The 18614-nt window shown below is 33.8% G+C and overlaps 2 protein-coding genes across 2 annotated transcripts in view; one reads left to right on the plus strand and one right to left on the minus strand.

Moving 5' to 3' along the window:
* Positions 1-18614, plus strand: part of LOC123868026 (uncharacterized protein C18B11.02c) — a 459041-nt gene that overhangs the window by 311768 nt on the left and 128659 nt on the right. The gene's annotated exons all lie outside the window — the stretch shown is intronic.
* LOC123868040 lies at positions 340-8311 on the minus strand. The gene is made up of 3 exons (XM_045910384.1): positions 7581-8311; positions 2728-3127; positions 340-2266 (listed from the first exon to the last, which is right to left on the minus strand). The coding sequence occupies exons 2-3, from the start codon at positions 2735-2737 to the stop codon at positions 882-884; spliced, it is 1395 nt and encodes a 464-aa protein (XP_045766340.1). The 5' UTR covers positions 2738-3127; positions 7581-8311; the 3' UTR covers positions 340-881.

The raw sequence follows: 18614 nt of genomic DNA on the forward strand, positions 1-18614 counted from the left end.
TTATTAAGCACCATTCATCCCTCTCATTATTTGCGAACAAAAATGCGAAGCTACAATGAAATTATCATACAAACATCATTAGCGTATAGCATTCAATTGACATTTTATCGCGTAATTCATATTATGAGCAGAGTAATCGTCAATATTAATTGGGAATTACTATATTTGTTTACCTTTAAAAAGTGGCATGATTAAAATATCAATTTGGTATTAGAATTTTGTAAGTAGAATCTGCTTAGCCGTTATAGCTCAATGATTTAGTGAGAGAATGAAATCATAAGGACGTTGATTTATTTTTGCCCGTTTGGTTATTATCGAATTGAGGGCTAATTCGTCAACTCGGACGCTAGAAACTCGCCCGCGCGGCCGAGTTGGGAAAATAAAATATTAATTATTCTTTTATTATGCGACTCGGCCGCGCCACGCGGTCGAGTTGCCGAAGTAATTTTTTCGTATATTGTATTCGTCAACTCGGCCGTCAATGAAAATAAAAAGCATTATTGTACAGTCAAGTACAAAAGTGGTTCGATTTTAAATATATTTTTCTATAGGTAAAATAAAACAAGCTTAAAAATATAAAAACATGTATATATTTAAAAAATCAACATAGATGTATAAAAAAATAAGCTTAGTCTAATAGGATTCAACAATCGGTATGGACAATTATTAAAGTACATGTTTGACAGACACACTAATGTTTTTATTATCACATAAATCATTTAACTTACACACTAATATTTATACTATCATATAAATCACTTAAAAAATCACAGATCATTTTAAACATCACAGATTAATTAAAAACTTACTTTTTTGAAAAATCACTACAATCAACTGACTAGTATTATTTGTCATAATTATGCAATAGATAAATAACAAAATTATAAAACAAGTCGTTCGATACAGAGATCTATATTTATTTTCCCTTGTTTATATTCATTAATGGTAGTATATATATTTTCATCAATTTCTTGTGTTTCTTTAAGTTTTTTGGTTATGTTAGACCCTTTTTGGTATAATACATTAAAATAATCATCTTCTTTTTGTAATATTGTTAAAAATTGTGCTATACTTTTGGGTTTGGCTGGTATTTTTTTGTTAATAGTAGAATGCCAACTTTCAATCATATTGGTTGTACGATGTTGTGTATTGTAGCAGTTCCATTTATTAAAAAAAAATGATTCTTCACTTAACCACGTTTCTACAAAATAATCATTGAATGAGACTATATTTGGAGTTCTTGGACATTGTGACATTATATACAACCAACCACTTTCTACATCTTCTTTAGGTAGATGCGCCAAAACAGAGCAACGTTTTATATGTTTTCTGGCTAATTTAAATTTGGTTAGGCCTAAATTGTCAGCTCTTTGCCACAAACTTTTCGAAAAATGAAAATGACAACCACTTATTTGTGTTTCAGGGAATGTTTCTGTAATTGCGGACAATGCTGCTTGCTCAAAGTCTAGTACAAATAATTTTGGATTAAATTGAGGGATTTGGCTTTTGATAAGGTTAAACAAAGTGTTATAGATATTTTTTGTTTTACTTGGCAGCAAGGCATATACCACTGGCATAATATTGTTATACATCTCATTGCTTCCTAAATCAACATGCACGGTGTACAATTGTTGAAAAGGCCTTAAACAACATTTGAAGGTTCCATCACATAAAATAGTCAAATTTGAGCGAGATAATATTGTTCTACAATTTTCATTAGCAAAAACTAGAATTCTGTTTGATTTATAATTATAATCAGCTAATACAAAATTTTTAAATTTTTCAGAAACAATAATTTCACTTGGGGATTTAAAACAGACTTTTGGGACGTCCAATGATTTATTTCTCTTTTTATAAAGCTTATTTTTAACATTCACAAAGTCAGGTATTTTTTTAATCAAATTAATTCCACTGTCTTTAAGTTTTGATACAGTTTCTCTATAAGCACTCGGCACTGGAATAGTATAGTCCGATGTAATTTTATCAATACACTTTCCAAGTTGTATTTCTAATTCGTTGGATGCGAAATCAGGCTCACAATTGTGTATATCCTCTCTTTTAATTGAGTTGTCAGTAGAAGTAACTAGTGCCGCCTTGCACGTGGTCCTTTTTATACAGTACCAAGTGGTAGTACCATCTTTATTATTTCTTTTTTCGTTGTATTTATGCCCCGCGCGAAGAAGCAATCGCTTACCCCTTTGTGATGTCAATATTTGTAATTGGGGTTGATTTTGTAAGCCAGATGGCCCTGGTTGTGATTCATCGCCTGTAATACAAAAGTAATTAATTATAGAAATTTCTTAAGCAAAATAGCATTATTTTCAATTACAATGAAAAGTAATTACATTACATGAGATTTTAGCATGATATTTAATTTTTGCCACAGATTATTATACGCAAACTATTACTGCATGAACAAAATAAAGCACATTCTTTTATATTTTAATCATAAGCAAGCATTTAAGGGACCGTCATGGTTTGAACCGCTCAAATTTCGAGTTAATATGAAAATATATATATATATATCTAGGTACTAAAGTCATACGTGATTGCTTAAAATACATTTTTCTTTTCCTCACACAAAAAAGCACAAACTTGTTGCTAATATGAGATTTTTTAGGACGGAGCCTTAAATAGCAAACAAAAAGTGTTAGAGACAAATGCAACGTGGATGGTTAATAAACCCTAGCGTTAACCTCGCTAAACTTAATTTTTTATTGTTCTCACCTGCATTCATTGTGTTTATAATATTTGCTACTTAATAAAAATCAGAAGACTGGTTGCATTAGCTGTAAAAAAAATTGGATACACTATACATTTTGTTTTAGATAAGTTGTATAGAAATCAAGAGAGTATTTTAGTTTAAATTAAAACAGACGCCGTTACAACAAAGCAGTCAAAATGGCGGCCATCTGCTATTCAAAATTACTGTTTATTAGTTAGGATTACCAAAAAATACGATCGTGGTTAACAGGAGTATGAAAAAAAATAGATACTTAGCTATAATGGAATATTGCTATAAAATTAATATTATAAAATAGTATGATTTGGCTTACTTACCTTTATAAAACTTCACAATTTTCACTTAACACAACACAAGCTCTGTGGCAGCCTTTAAGATGGCGGCCTGATGAGTAAAAGTGACATGGATCATTGACGCGGGCGCAATATATAAAATATACCACATGCGAATATGTACTGAATCTTAAGGCACGAAGGTTTAATTTCCGTTATTCACTTTGATGTTGGGTGTGGTGATTAAGTTGCCAGCTAGGAAAATTAAATACTTGCCTATTTAAAATAATTATATATGAGGGAATAAATTAATATCTTTCAAGACAAATGGGGATAAAAGTAATAAAGGGAACTGTCCAATATTGGCTTGGCGTGGACAGAATTCATACAAAAAAACAATTATACCAAAAATTATCATAAATTAAATCATGATTATTTGTGATTTTCAGTTGTATCAATATAAACTGATAAAATGTTTATTTATTAAGTATTTTAATCCATTAATTATTTAGTTCCGGTTTATTTCCGGTTGGTAATTTGATTATGTCACGTTGCCAGTCTAAAAAACATATAATATTATTAAAAACAAATAATAATCGATTTCAATACATATATTTTTGAATCGATTATTTGTTAATTGATTATTTATATAAAATATTGTTAAATCGAAAACAAAAAGAAAAAGTTATTTCCCAAAGTGCTTTTAGTAAAAATCATTTACTTATGGCGAAAAATCACACAGTTATACTTAGGTAAATTGCTATTGAATAGATAAAAAGCAATATCAATATTGCTCGATTAATTGTAATAACTTCGATTATCGATATTATTCATTAATAATCTATTTTATTGTTTCTCGAAAATGACTTTTATGGCAACCCTAGCTATAGACTTTACTTATCTTTACTCTTTTGACTTGTCATTTTGACAAACTAAATGTCATTCCGCATTCGACATTCGGCTTTCGCTTTCACTCATTGTGGTTGAATTGTGTTTACTATTTAATCGTAGTGAATATTAATTGTTGTCATTTTTGTTTCGTTTCCCGTTTTTTATCTCGACTTTTGCTATTTATAATGGACACCGATGACGCTATTTACGACGACCCTGGCATTCCTACCGGTACCGATCGAAGCCCTAATGTTGACCCCGGACTGAACACGGAACACACGACTCTCACTGAATTGAGATATTGTGTTAATTGTGGTACTGATGTAACTCAAAGGAGAAGGCATAGCCTTGAACTTGTAGAGGTTATGTCCGTAATACGACACTGGATTGCACCCCAAGCGGTAAGTGTTCAATGCACTATTTGCTATTTCGCGCTAATGTTTATTTAGGATAAAGTCGTAGTTATGTTGCTGCATAAGCTGTGCATGAATACATGGTTATTGTCAGGGGATAATACTAGTAACATTTTCAATTTTGAAAGCATATGTATTTTGTACTTGTGTGCAGTAACATCATCTTTATTCATTACTAGCGGTCCGCCCCGGCTTCGCCCGTGGTACATAATATATAGCCTATAGCACTCAGGGATCACGTACATATCCAACGGTGAAAGAATTTTTGAAATCAATCCAGTAGTTCCTGAGATTAGCGCGTACAAACAAACAAACTCTTCAGCTTTATAATATTAAGTATAGATTCAAAATAAAGCAATTTATATATAATATTTTCATTCTTAACAGGTGACTGATAGCACTATAGTATGCCACTCTTGCTGGACTTTAGCTCTCAACCAGTCACACCACTCCACTACGACTAATGATGATCAACCTTCTACTAGTGGTGGTCACCATCGTCGTGTTTGTATTAGTTGTGGATGCTCTTTGATGAGAACAAGATCTCACAGGCTACGTACTGATACTGAACGTGAGGCACGCATTCGAAACATAATAATGGAGAGGATTATGCCCCGTCAGGTAATTATTATATTTAGTATTTGTCACTTATAGCTTCTATATATCTTCTTAATATTGTTAGCATTAATGTACATGAATTCGCTTTGTATCTCATATAATAATTACTAAACAAACGTTTGCTATATTTTTATTTGGCTATGACCAAAACCTTGTTACTAGCGATGAGGTTGATATGATAAGTTTATCATAGTTAAAAAGTCTTGAACTTCATTTTGTCCTCATAATACACAAATACTCTTAGTATATTATACATTATGTATTCTAAGCAAATTAAAAATATGTTCATATAAGTGAACTTTATTTCAGCTGCATGGATCAGATGAAATCTGCCACCCCTGCTGGCAGAGAAGTGATCGATTGTCAAGTCGTACGCTTGAGCCACCTCAACAAGGAGCATCAACCATTATTCTACCGAACCTTAAAAGAGCAGTAGATACCCAAGCACATTGTTTTTTCCCAGACTGTAACTTACTGGAAAGACTAACAGTTCCTAAATGGTTGAGGGTAAAGCTTTTTGCAGATTTTAAGTTTTATGTTCCACCAAATTGTAGAATTTGTACATTCCATTTGCAAAATGATAATTGGCAGCAATTGGAAGATATTGCACAACCAATACAAAGTTTTACTACAGACCATATTGAGGATTTTGCATCATTTATAAATGAAAGGGCCACTATGTTAGATTTTTCCAATATAGATGATATGTCGGAAGATTTTGTACATTTTTGGGTAGGCTTAACAAAATCTCAGTTTAGGCAACTTATTTTTGATGTACCTAGCTTAAGGAACATGCAGAAGGGCTCAATAGCACTTGCTGCATACTTAGTTAAATTAAGAACAGGTGACAGTGATGAAAGACTCGCCACATTGTTTAATATGCCCCGAACAACATTATTGAGATATATGAATAAAGCACGTAATGCACTTAAGCAAGATTTTGTTACAAGAAACTTGGGCATAAATAATATTACTAGGGCTGAAATTGCAGCAAGGAATTTGTTAATACCAAATGGACTCTTTTGTGCAGAAGATAGGAAACCCATTGTTATTATGGATGGTACCTATCTATATGTACAAAAGAGTTCAAACTATATGTCTTGTATCAAAAAGATACCTACTCCTTACATAAGTATAGGAACTTAATGAAACCTTTTATAATAGTGTGCTGCGATGGGTACATTGTAGATGTAATAGGCCCATATCCAGCAACAACGTCTGATGCTAATATAATGTCAAATGAATTCAGCGATGAGACAAAACCATTACGGCAATATTTTCAACCTGGAGATATTTTCATACTGGATAGGGGTTTTAGAGACTGTTTGCCATTGTTAGAACAGAACAATTATTCTGTCCACACCCCTGCATCCTTGCAAGAAGGTGAAAACCAGTTATCAACACTAGCAGCTAACCAGTCTAGAATGGTTACCATTTGCAGATGGGTTGTTGAAGCAGTAAATAGCATTTTTAAACAATCTTTTAAGCTTCTAAGGCATGAATTTTTTAACGTTGCATCAAGACATGCCATGACAGATTTTACAGTAGCTGCAGCGTTGATAAATAAGTTTCACCAAAGGATAAGGGATAGGGATGATGCAAGCCAAATCCTTGAAATCATAAATGAAAAGCTTTACATGAACAATGACCTAGCAGATTATGTTATCAGAAATAATTTAAATAGAAGGCGAACACAATTTTTAAATATCAATGTTGACATAAACAATGTACCCTTTCCCAGACTGGAGCTAAGCGATTTAATTCTTATAGCTTGCGGGACCTATCAATTAAAGCAAGCCCGGTCCTACTATGGGGAGCACATTAGAGGTGATGGTTCCTATACAATTGAAGTATGTAGAGACATGGCGGGTAACCTATTGGAAGGTTTTACTGTAACTGAGAATTCATCATTACTGCGAGGTAAGATCCACAGCAGGCACATCAGTAGAAAAATATATTTTGTTTATATTTTATATGAAAATAATAGGTCAGGCAGAGAAGCCATAAAACAATATTGTTGTAACTGCATTGTGGGTCGACAGACAGTAGGTTGCTGTGCCCATGTCATGACAATAATTTGGTTTATGAGCTGGGCAAGGTATCAAGAGTCAATAAATCCACCTGCCCAGTTCCTAGATAATATTCTATTAACATACGAATCAGAATAAATAAAATAAAATAAATGGATTTTTAATTTGAAACCCCTTCTCATAAACCTCCATAAAAAAAATTAGGAACACCTGGACACAAAACTTTATTAATTTTCTAATTTCTACTTGTTAGTGCTATTATCTTACAATGTAATTATTATTCTCAGTGACTGTCCACTTCAAGCCAAAACCCCCATACAAAGTGGACAGTCTTCTTTCGACAAATATTAGGCGTAGATCGGTTTTATGGTAGTAGATTATTGGTTTTAAAAAAGAAAAGCTAACCAAGTGTACAAGTATATTGAAAGAATGAAAATTTGATGTCTCGTTCAAGAAAAATTAAAGGCGAATGACGAAGACCTCAGTTTTGTCAATTTTAGAAATTACAATGTAGTAATTTCATATGATATGAAAACAGTTTCTGCAGGTAGGAGTTTCTCTCAATATTTTTTGTAAATAATTAATTAAACTGAATTTTTAATTTAAGCCTTACAACATTGCACACCAAACCTCTCGTCTTCCTTATCACAATAATAATACTGATTATTAACGCCCTTATAGAAACCGGTTACTTTGGCGCAGCGTCGGCATACATACATTTTGTGACGCGTGATCTTGATAGGTTAATTACAGTAACCCTGTCTGTTTGACATTGGTTTGACGTTTTTCATCGATACGCTGTATTACACACTCAGAGCAAGCTCCCTTAACTTGGCGGCGAAAAATATTCATTTTTAATTATTTTTTTACTAAATCGTTTGTTCGTCGTTTGTTCTTGATTGTTCGATCAAATTTGATGTTTGTTCGATATTCATTTTTTTATAAATTATTATCAAAATTTTGTCCTTAGGTTAATCCAGCTCTTAGGGTGCCTTTCCACCAGAGATGTGCTATGCTACGTTCCATCAATCATATTCATTGGCCAGTGCTATGCTATGTGCAGCAATGAATATGATTGGTGGATATCAGACGCATCTATAGCAACGTAGCATAGCGTTCAACTTATTCTGGCTAAAAAAATAATTGTTTGTTTTAAATATTTTATAACGTGAATGTACTTCTTGTATTCGGCCGAGATGACGAATAAACAAATTCACAAAAATGAATTGTATTGACTCGCCCGCATAGTAATTAAGCCTACGGCCGAGATGTATAATAAAATAATAGGTATAATTAAATCTTCCCAACTCGGCCGCGCGGGCGAGTTTCTCAAGTCCGAGTTGACGAAAGGATCGAATTGAATTGAATTGAGTTCTAAAAAAGAATTGATCTATTATCGAATTGACATCTAAAAAGGAGAATATATTTAATAATTGTCTTGAAATTGAAAAAGTTAATTTAAAAAAAATAGTAGTCTTGACTTTTATTTTTAACCCCCGACCCAAAAAGAGGGGTGTTATAAGTTTGACGTGTGTATCTGTGTGTCTGTGTATCTGTGTATCTGTGTATCTGTGTATCTGTCTGTGGCATCGTAGCGCCTAAACGAATGAACCGATTTTAATTTAGTTTTTTTTGTTTGAAAGGTGGCTTGATCGAGAGTGTTCTTAGCTATAATCTAAAAAAATTGGTTCAGCCGTTTAAGAGTTATCAGCTCTTTTCTAGTTTTCTTGTGATAAAGAAGGTTAGATAACCGTTAGGTTCATAATATTATGTCAATAGACAAATGTCAAGCTGTTAAGATGGACGTTGCCTAAATACATAATTATTTATTTGAAAATGATGTTTTGGAAAACTCAAATACTTTGGATCGTCGGGGGTGTTATAAATTTTTAATTTACACTTGTAATTTTATTCAATTTAATTTAAGGTAATATTCAAACACCAGTTACAGTGGTAAAATGTATAAGGTTCATCAAACATTATTTCAACATTATTGTACCTACATTTTATTGAATAAATTATTACTCCTCAATATCAAATATAAAATATACGTTATTAACGCCTCTCAGTGCCGAGTTTCATCCCATCCGGCGAAGGAAGACATTGAACTTTTTTCCAAATTTCATTATTCCAAAGAATTATGACCGCGATATACATCCGCTTATTATGAATGCCCATATTTTATCAGAATCGTTTAACTTGATTTATATCTATACACTTTATCATGCCTCAAAAGGATTTTGGGTGCAAAATTCTTGAAGTCTCAAAACTTATTCTACTTTTTTTTTAAACCGGCAACTTATAACATTATGTAACCGGTAGATATATCTACATTCATACGTTATATTAATAATATTATAGTTAAAGTTATATTAATTCTTTGATGGGCTACTAGATTTTACACGTCTTCAACTTATTTTCATTTTATCAATTTTACGATTGATATCATAACCACGTGGATGTAGGTTTTTCAAAATCCATTGGGAACTCTTAGATTTTCCGGGATGAAAGTCCTGTGTTCTTGTCCAGGATAGTTCGGTAAAACGGATGGGACGTGAAAAATTAGTATGGATATGGATTAAAGAAGATTATCCATGTTATATTGAAGCTTAATTAAATTTAGTGACCAAAATCAAATCATCACCTCTTCATTGTCATTATGATAAATGACTTCTCGAGTTAGGATCATAAATGAACTTCCGATTGTATACTAAAGCGAGTCTTTTTTATTAGACGAGTTTCAATCAGTCCGAAATAGATAAAAGTGCAATGACCTGGAGCTGTCATTAGCCAGTCGTTATTTTTGTGCGTTTTTGGGGTTCCGTACCTCAAAAGGAAAAAAGGAACTCTAGGATCACTTCGTTGTCTGTCTATCTGTCGTGTCTGTCAAGAAACTTGTAGGGTACTGGGGTAGGTTTGACCTAGAATCACGAAATTTGGCAGGTCTTATAGCACACATAAGGGGAAACATTCGAAAACCATGAGTTTGTGGTTACATCACAAAAAAAACCATTCATTAGTTTGAGCTGTGCATTGATAGATCAGACAGTCAGCTTTCCACTCACTCACTACATCAACTGCGTAACGTCAGCGGATCGCCTCGCTCGGAGTGGATATAATGAGCGTATGATAGAATGACCATAGACGTCCATACTATAAAGAATACTAACCATGCGAGTCATGGCGGTACAGGTCGGGTGCCGGGTGGCACTTTGGTTGGAGATTGATTGATGATTTTCCAGGATAAAAGTCATAGCTCTGACTTTTATCCTGGAAATAAACATAGGCCACTTTTATCCCCGAAAATCACAGGGTTCCCGCGGGATTTTATAAAAACCTAAATCCGAGCGGACAAAGTCGTGGACATCATGTAGTTTAATATTAACATGGATGTTATGTTTGTTCTTGACAGTCATGTTAAGAGGGGTCTTTCCGTAACTCGCTCCATACAAACGTAGTTCCAATTTCATTTGAATATTAAGCAACCAAAGTCCATGAAATTATGCAGACATATTCTAGAAACTAATATCTATGCCTGTGGTTTTCCAGATTTCCGTTAAAATATTCGGTTTCCAAGTTACGCGGTCTTAAAAATTCACATACAAATCTTTGAGCCCCTGTAATTTTAAAACTACATATTTAAAAAAAAATCTAAAACCACAGGCACAGATATTAGTTTCTAGACTGCAAAATTTCATGGACTTTGGTTGCTTAATATTCAAATGAAATGGGAACTACGATTGTATGGAGTAGGTGACGGAGAGAGCCCTGTTAACATGGATGGTATGTTTGTTCTTGACAGTCATGTTAACACGCCACCTAGGCCGGATGCTAGAGTCTATCTGCAATGTCATGGACACTGAACCCGATGCGGATGTGTTTATTGCACACTCAATCACGTCTGTCGTTGGCGCGTCCATTAAAGTATTTCAATTTTATAACATCATGTCAAAAAGACAAGACGGAAAGTCAAGCCAACTTGGTTTAGAGTTCCAGTACGAAGACGGTTTTTAACCCCCGACCCAAAAAGAGTGGTGTTATAAGTTTGACGTGTGTATCTGTGTATCTGTCTGTGGCATCGTAGCTTCCAAACTAATGAACCAATTTTAATTTAGTTTTTTTTTTTTGTTTGAAAGGTGGCTTGATCGAGAGTGTTCTTAGCTATAATCCAAGAAAATCGGTTCAGCCGTTTGCAAGTTATCAGCTCTTTTCTAGTTACTGTAACCTTCACTTGTCGGAGGTGTTATAATTTTTTTAATTTACACTTGTATTACCTAAGAGGCTCTTTAGGGAAGGCCTATGTCCAACTGTGGACGTCCACAGGCTGATGACGATGTATAATTTGGTTAGCTTATTGAGTTTAATTTCAGTGTATTTGTTCAATAATGTACTACAACTATCGACGGCAGCTCCGTTCTACAAGTTGTTAATATAAATCGCATATGAATCTCAATCGACGTCAAACTAGTTGTGATTTAATGCGGCCCGGTTGCATCGGTTCCATTCAACAATTGAGGCATACTGGTCCCAGACAATACACTCAACGTGGATACACGATTGAGGTCATGAGCTATTGATATGAAAATAGGACGCAAGTTCGATGTGGGGATATAAGAATTAGTACTAAAATTCAACTACAATGTCCATTATTAATTTTATAAATGCGAAAGTGTGTCTGTTTGCTAGTTTTGCTCGGCCCAAGAGTTTAACCGATCTTTATGTTTGGTATAGTGTAAGCTTACTTCCCGGTGAAGGACATAAGCTACTTTTTATTCGGAAAATCAAAGAGTTCCCACGGGATTCCTAAAATCCCATCCGTTTAACCGGTATATGTACCTATATGAAATTTGGTATACCTAGACTCTAGAGGTAGCTTGCATCAGGGAAATTGACACAGGCAACTTTATATCCCGGAAAATAAAATAGTTCCCACGGGATTTACAGAAAACTTAATCCACGCAGACGAAGTCGCTGGCATCAGCTAGTAGAAAATAAGTCTTGTGAGACATTCTCAATTAAGTTAGTAAATCGATAAACAGTTAACAACATGGAACTAAGATCGATCGCATGAGGAATTGATAATGAAGATAGAATACGTCACGTTAATTCTGCGAATATTAATAATGTCTGTGATCTTATTCATTAGTATTGTAAAAGGAAATATAGACTAAGAAATGGTTTTAAATAAGGCTAATTGCGAAGGCAATAAACAAAAAAGAATGTTGCATGAACAAATATGAGAGCAAATTAATGCTACCATTGGCAGAGCACTGTTCCCGCAATGGTAACCTTAATAGGCCGTAACAAATGTCTTCAAGCCTGAACCTTAGAGCTCTTACACACTGGGATGCCATGGTGACGTCGTTGGCCACGTAGCAATGGCCACTCTGGCTATCTTCCGTAGCCAAATCAGGTTGCCAAATAAGTAGCATAACAACAGAACTGTAGCGAACACAAACACGCGGGCGTCCATCCTGGTCATCAGTTGGCCACTGTCTACTGAGTGAGGGTGGCGCTACTTAGTTGTATACAAAATATTAGCGACTTATCTACGCGTCGCCAGATCGTCAGAGTATCCAGTCTCCACATAGGGGCTGGGCGATCGTTGCTAGGCTTCCAAATTGGCGACGTCGACCGTAGCCAAGTGAGACTGTCTACATTTCAATACATTGTTTGGATACGTAGCTGACGACGTCGCCATGGCGTCCCAGTCTGTTAGCGCTCTAATAAGCCGCAACAAATGTCGTCAAGCCTGAGCCCTATTCACTTCTCCAAATAAGTAGATATCAGCGGGGAGCACTATAGACCAAGAGACAGAACAAATTGCGATGAGAATAATACATAATTAAATAACATAGGCCTTTCCAAGAGCGCGCCACCAAACACAGTCCTCCGCCTATCTCATCCACCCGCTCGCCGCCACCTTCTTCAGGTTATCGGTCCAGCGGGCTGGAAGTCGTCCCAAACTGCGCTTACTGGTACGCGGTCTCCACTCCAGAACACATTTGCTCCATCGGACTTTTAGTTTGTGGACGAGGCCAAATGTCAGTGTCCACGTTTCCGCTCCATACGTCATCACATTTCACATACTTACTATTTTTAAATAGCAGTGAGTAAAGTATTCGGAAGAGGCGATGTCTTGCTATTAATTTGTAATAATAAAATTAATATACATAGTTAGTAAATTTTTAATAGCAAAGGTCTTTGAGATTTATTTCTGTGGCTCTAAGTACTTGTAATAATTAATTCTTACTGTGACTTACGAGTACTAGCTGAAGCGCAAGAAACTAAATTAATTATTCAAATTAGCCAGTTTAATTCTCATGGTCGTCTCCTTTTTTTTATTTAAGTACTCAAGTTTCTTTCAATGACCATATTTCACTTACAGTTGTGCCACTATTCATAGTTAGATAGATTTATATGTCATGTCTGTCTGTTACCTCTTTATGACTTGCTGCAACGATCAAGACAAAGTAAATTGTGAAAATAAGGTAAAGGTAAATAATTCTTTACTGTAAACTGTAGTAAATAAAGTAATTAATACGGAAATAGTACTTGTAAGTTGTACAATAGTCTGCCTTATCGCTAAAACAGTGGTAATTTTCAGTCATTCTCAAGGTACTTGACTAGGATGATTCACATTGGACCATTTTGCAAAGTGCCGAATTTTGTTTAAAAGCTCTTAATTACTTAAATGCACTGTTGAACAACTTTATCAACAATGAAAATCTTGAGACTCTCTCTAGGTCTACTTAAGTCAGAATGGATACTATTTTTTGTCCTCTTCCATCGATAAGACGGATTAATTTCGCATTGTTACGACCAAATAGCTTTGTTTCCATATCTTATTATCATTTTGTCCTCCTCGTTTTCATGTCCATTGTTTAGTAAAGAAAAAGGATAAAAAATGCCTGATGCACAACACGAAATATTAAGTTAGGGATGTGCATGTTTAAGGGTGATAAAATAGTCGATTATTACGTGGAATAATGGATTTATATAAATTGTTTTTAGCGACAAATTGAGGCATGATTAATTATTATTATTGTTGTACGCCTTGCTTGGGCATCAAGTGATTTGGCTGGCACGAACCCTGATTATAAATAAATCGACTCTGATTGTTATTTTGTGTTTTACCAAAATATTTATATTATGGTCTTTGATGATATTTTGCATGTTATGGACTATTATTTTGAAACTATTATATTACAAATTAATGTTGTTCTCAAATCAATTTTAATTCGGGTACATTGGGTTTGGCCGGGCAAAAGTTTAATTGCCTCGCTTTTAGGTATGTACTTATTCGTTTTAGGTTTTTTTAAAGGTATTTTTTAAAGTAATCTACACAATATTGTATCTACACGAGAAAAAATTAATGATTTGCATTTTACAATTTAATGTGTTATAAATCGATTTTTTATTCGATTACATTGGATCTAAAAAATCAAATATTTAAAAATATATTTTCTAACTGCAGTCTCATCCCTACATTAAGTAGATAATTCAGTGCTATCTTTACGTTTGGCTGGGCAAAGGTTTTATTGCCTCGCTTTTATATCCCCGATGTAGGTTTAACGTGTGATAGCGGTTTTTATTGATTAGAAACGAGTTTTGTATGGATTAACTTTGTTTTTATTTTCGGTGTTAACTTTTGATCGTTTTAAGTCTTCATAAGTTGTTGTTTATTTACATTGTTATATATATTTCTATTAATTTCCTTTAACCTTTTATTTAGAAGTATTTTTATTTAAAATTAATGTGTTTACTAAGTTAAGGTTTTAACAAGTGTAAATTAAAAATTTATAACACCCCCGACGATCCAAAGTATTTGAGTTTTCCAAAACATCATTTTCAAATAAATAATGATGTATTTAGGCAACGTCCATCTTGACAGCTTGACATTTGTCTATTGACATAATATTATGAACCTAACGGTTATCTAACCTTCTTTTCTACAAGAAAACTAGAAAAGAGCTGATAACTCTTAAACGGCTGAACCAATTTTTTTAGATTATAGCTAAGAACACTCTCGATCAAGCCACCTTTCAAACAAAAAAAACTAAATTAAAATCGGTTCATTCGTTTAGGCGCTACGATGCCACAGACAGATACACAGATACACAGATACACAGATACACAGATACACAGATACACAGATATACAGATACACAGACACACAGATACACAGATACACACGTCAAACTTATAACACCCCTCTTTTTGGGTCGGGGGTTAAAAAGTCCTTTTTTGATTTTCCGCGATAAAAAGGAGCCATGTTCGTTTCCGGGATGCAAGTTATCTTTGTACCTATATTTCATCAAAACCTGAAAGGTAACAGCCATACAGAGAGACAAAAACATACTTTCCCATGAATGGACCATGGATGGACATTATTTAATTAATTTTAGTGAGCAAGTGTATTTAGAACGACAGCAAAAATAAACATCAGTAAAACAGAGTAGGTAGGTAAATAAAATCGGTACAAATTGTTACTCATAACGAATAAAATGTTCAAGTTAGAGCACAAAGTTTGCCAAACAACATTACTGAATTAATTTAAACGACCGTTTAAAAAGAGATATTCAGTAAAATTAATTAAATAATGCCGGTTGGCAAACATCGCGCTTGAAATTAATAAAAAGTTTAAGGGTACACTTCTTACGCGTTTCTCCATACAAATGTATTACGTCTATTATTCTATTCTTTGTTATTCTAGATCTATTGCTACGGCATATATCGATTTATCTCTATTATCTATGGCCTAAAAAATTAATATGGTAATTATTTGGAAAGTTATGACCCTTGAAACGTCCCTATTTTAAGCTGAATTTTTAGGCAACTTCGTCCTTGAATAAACCATGTAAGAAACTACAAAATTGCAAAATTATTATCTTTATGGCATGTTTTACCTAATATTGATTTCAAATGTTTGAGTGTGTTAAAAAAAGGTTAATGCATTGGCAAAAAAATAATATATTACCATATTAACGCTTATTCGTGTTGTTCACAAATGACGAATCGTGCTTTAAGTGTGCCCGTAAATGTTGATTGCAACAGCTATCTCTCACGCTGAACTTAGAGCGACCATGAAGAGCGCTCTTAATGCTAAGAATTAAACGATGCTTGCCGACCGCCATTATTTAATTAATTTTACTGCAAATGACAACTACAGGGCTGACTTAAAGATATGAATCAGTAAATAAACGTCATTAAATCAGCCGGTATATAAACGGATAAATAAATTATAAACTTGACTCGAGTAACTTGCATCATTTCATTAAGAGGGGTCTCTCCGTTACTCGCTCCATATAAACGTAGTTCGTCTCTCATTGGAATACTAACCAATCATACTCAATGGAATTTTGTAGTAACGTTCCGGGAACAAATACCTATGCCTGTGGTTTTCCAGATTTCCGTTAAAATATTCGGTTTCAAAGTTGCGCGGTCTTAAACATTCACATACAAATCTTTGAGCCTCTGTAAATTTAAAACTACATATTTTTAGAAAAATCTAAAACACCACAGGCACAGATATTAGTTTCTAGAATATGTCTGCAAAATTTCATGGACTTTGGTTGCTTAATATTCAAATGAAATTGGGACTACGATTGTATGGAGTAAGTGACGGAGAGAGCCCTGTTAATTGCGTGAAGCAAATAAAGGTACTTACCTATCTAGTGTAAAAAAATATGATTATGATCAATTTAGGTTTCTTGTGTTAAGTATAACTTATACTTTATATCGGACGTTTTACGTAAAAGTTATTGTGCAAAGTTACAAAGAAATGAATTATAAGTTTTTTTTTATAGTGGATACTTTACGTTTTACCGCTGTAGCGTGCATGGAAGAGGTATATTTTGTAATGGTTAGTTACTTCACGTAATAAATTCGCCGCTGTATCGGTGTTGTATCAGCGATAATATCGTTGTTTTGTTATGTATTTTCGTTTTATTTGCTTCTTAGAACTTAAAAATAGTTGTTAGGTAAGTTTATTAAAATAATTAATTATTTTTCAGACACTTCTTCAGTTAAAAAAAAAACTATTCATCACATTCCAAATCAATGGATTAAAACAGTTTTCAAAACCCCGCTAAGCCGTCTGGTGTTTATTAAGTTAAAATAAATAATTGAAGAATTTTTTTCCACATTTAAAAATGGCGCTATATAGTAAAAAATTATAACCCGTGTTACTCGGGATGATGTAAGGCTCCCTTAAAACCCCTTACATTCAAATCTATTCAGGCATTTAGAAATTATGGTGGAATAAAGAGACTCATATATTATATACATACAATACATACATATATTATATGAACCAAAAACGTTGCACTCCTTTTTTCGGTCAGTCGTGACTCGTGTAATAAAAAGAAACCGCCAACATATCGTCTGATGGTTAGTACACTTTGAAAAAAAAAAAACCGTTTTGTATATAGCAACACCGACTTAAGAGTTACACGTCATGATTCATTCGACATGTCCTCGTCTTAATGGTACAGGTGCATTTCAACCAATCACAATGTCCCACCAAGTTACCAGTAACCGGTCGAACATCAAATAAATAATGCTTAAACTGCACACATTTGCGTCCACGCACTTTTTATTGAAGTGTTAATAATATGAAAGCATCTTGTTTGATGGCCGAGTATTATGGGGGCATTTCTTTTTGCGCGTAGAATATTTTATTTAATAGTTTTAAGCCATAAACGGGAGCTAATATCTGCAATTATTTATATGCTTGTTGAAGTTTTTAATGTACTGTGGCATTTTGTTCTTCAAGCAGGATTCCGAAGCTAAGCACATCATACTTTGGTGCCAATAGTGATGTCGCACAGTCAAATTCTCACGATGTTCTCAGTCGTAGAATACCGCATCATTTTCAGTTAAGTACGTCAAGTTCAAATCACTTATTCTATAGAGGCATACTTTAAGGTGTTAGTGTTAAGGTCCGCGTTCTTCCCTAATATCACGCACCGTGGGAAACCGGTATAAAACAGTATAATCGAAAAGCATATTTGTAAAGAAATCTTGGAAGTTAATATTACATTATTGAAGAATTAATACATTAATTTAAAAAAGTATCGTTTAATATTAAAAATAAGACACGGTTCAATGATTTTATAAAACGACTTATTAAAAGAGATATTAATCGAAGTTTGATATCGACTCAATAAACATTTATGGTTTCGTTGATCAAGTTTTAATAGTCGCATTGATATCGACGATCATAACTAAAGCATTGCCCTCAGAATAATTTAAAGTAAGTGAGATAGATAGAGAAACAGGTTACGCATTAGGAAGATAGACATTTTTTAAGAGGGGTCTCTCCGTCACTCGCTCCATACAAACGTAGTTCCAATTTTATTTGAATATTAAGCAACCAAAGTCCATGAAATTTTGCAGACGTATTCTAGAAACTAATATCTATGCCTGTGGTTTTCCAGATTTCTATTAAAATATTCGGTTTCAAAGTTACGCGGTCTTAAAAATTCACATACAAATCTTTGAGCTCCTGTAATTTTAAAACTCCATATTTTTAGAAAAATCTAAAACACCACAGGCACAGATATTAGTTTCTAGAACATGTCTGCAAAATTTCATGGACTTTGGTTGCTTAATATTCAAATGAAATTGGAACTTCGATTGTATG

Source organism: Maniola jurtina, chromosome 1 (genome assembly GCF_905333055.1).
Source record: "Maniola jurtina chromosome 1, ilManJurt1.1, whole genome shotgun sequence".
NCBI lineage: Eukaryota > Metazoa > Arthropoda > Insecta > Lepidoptera > Nymphalidae > Maniola > Maniola jurtina.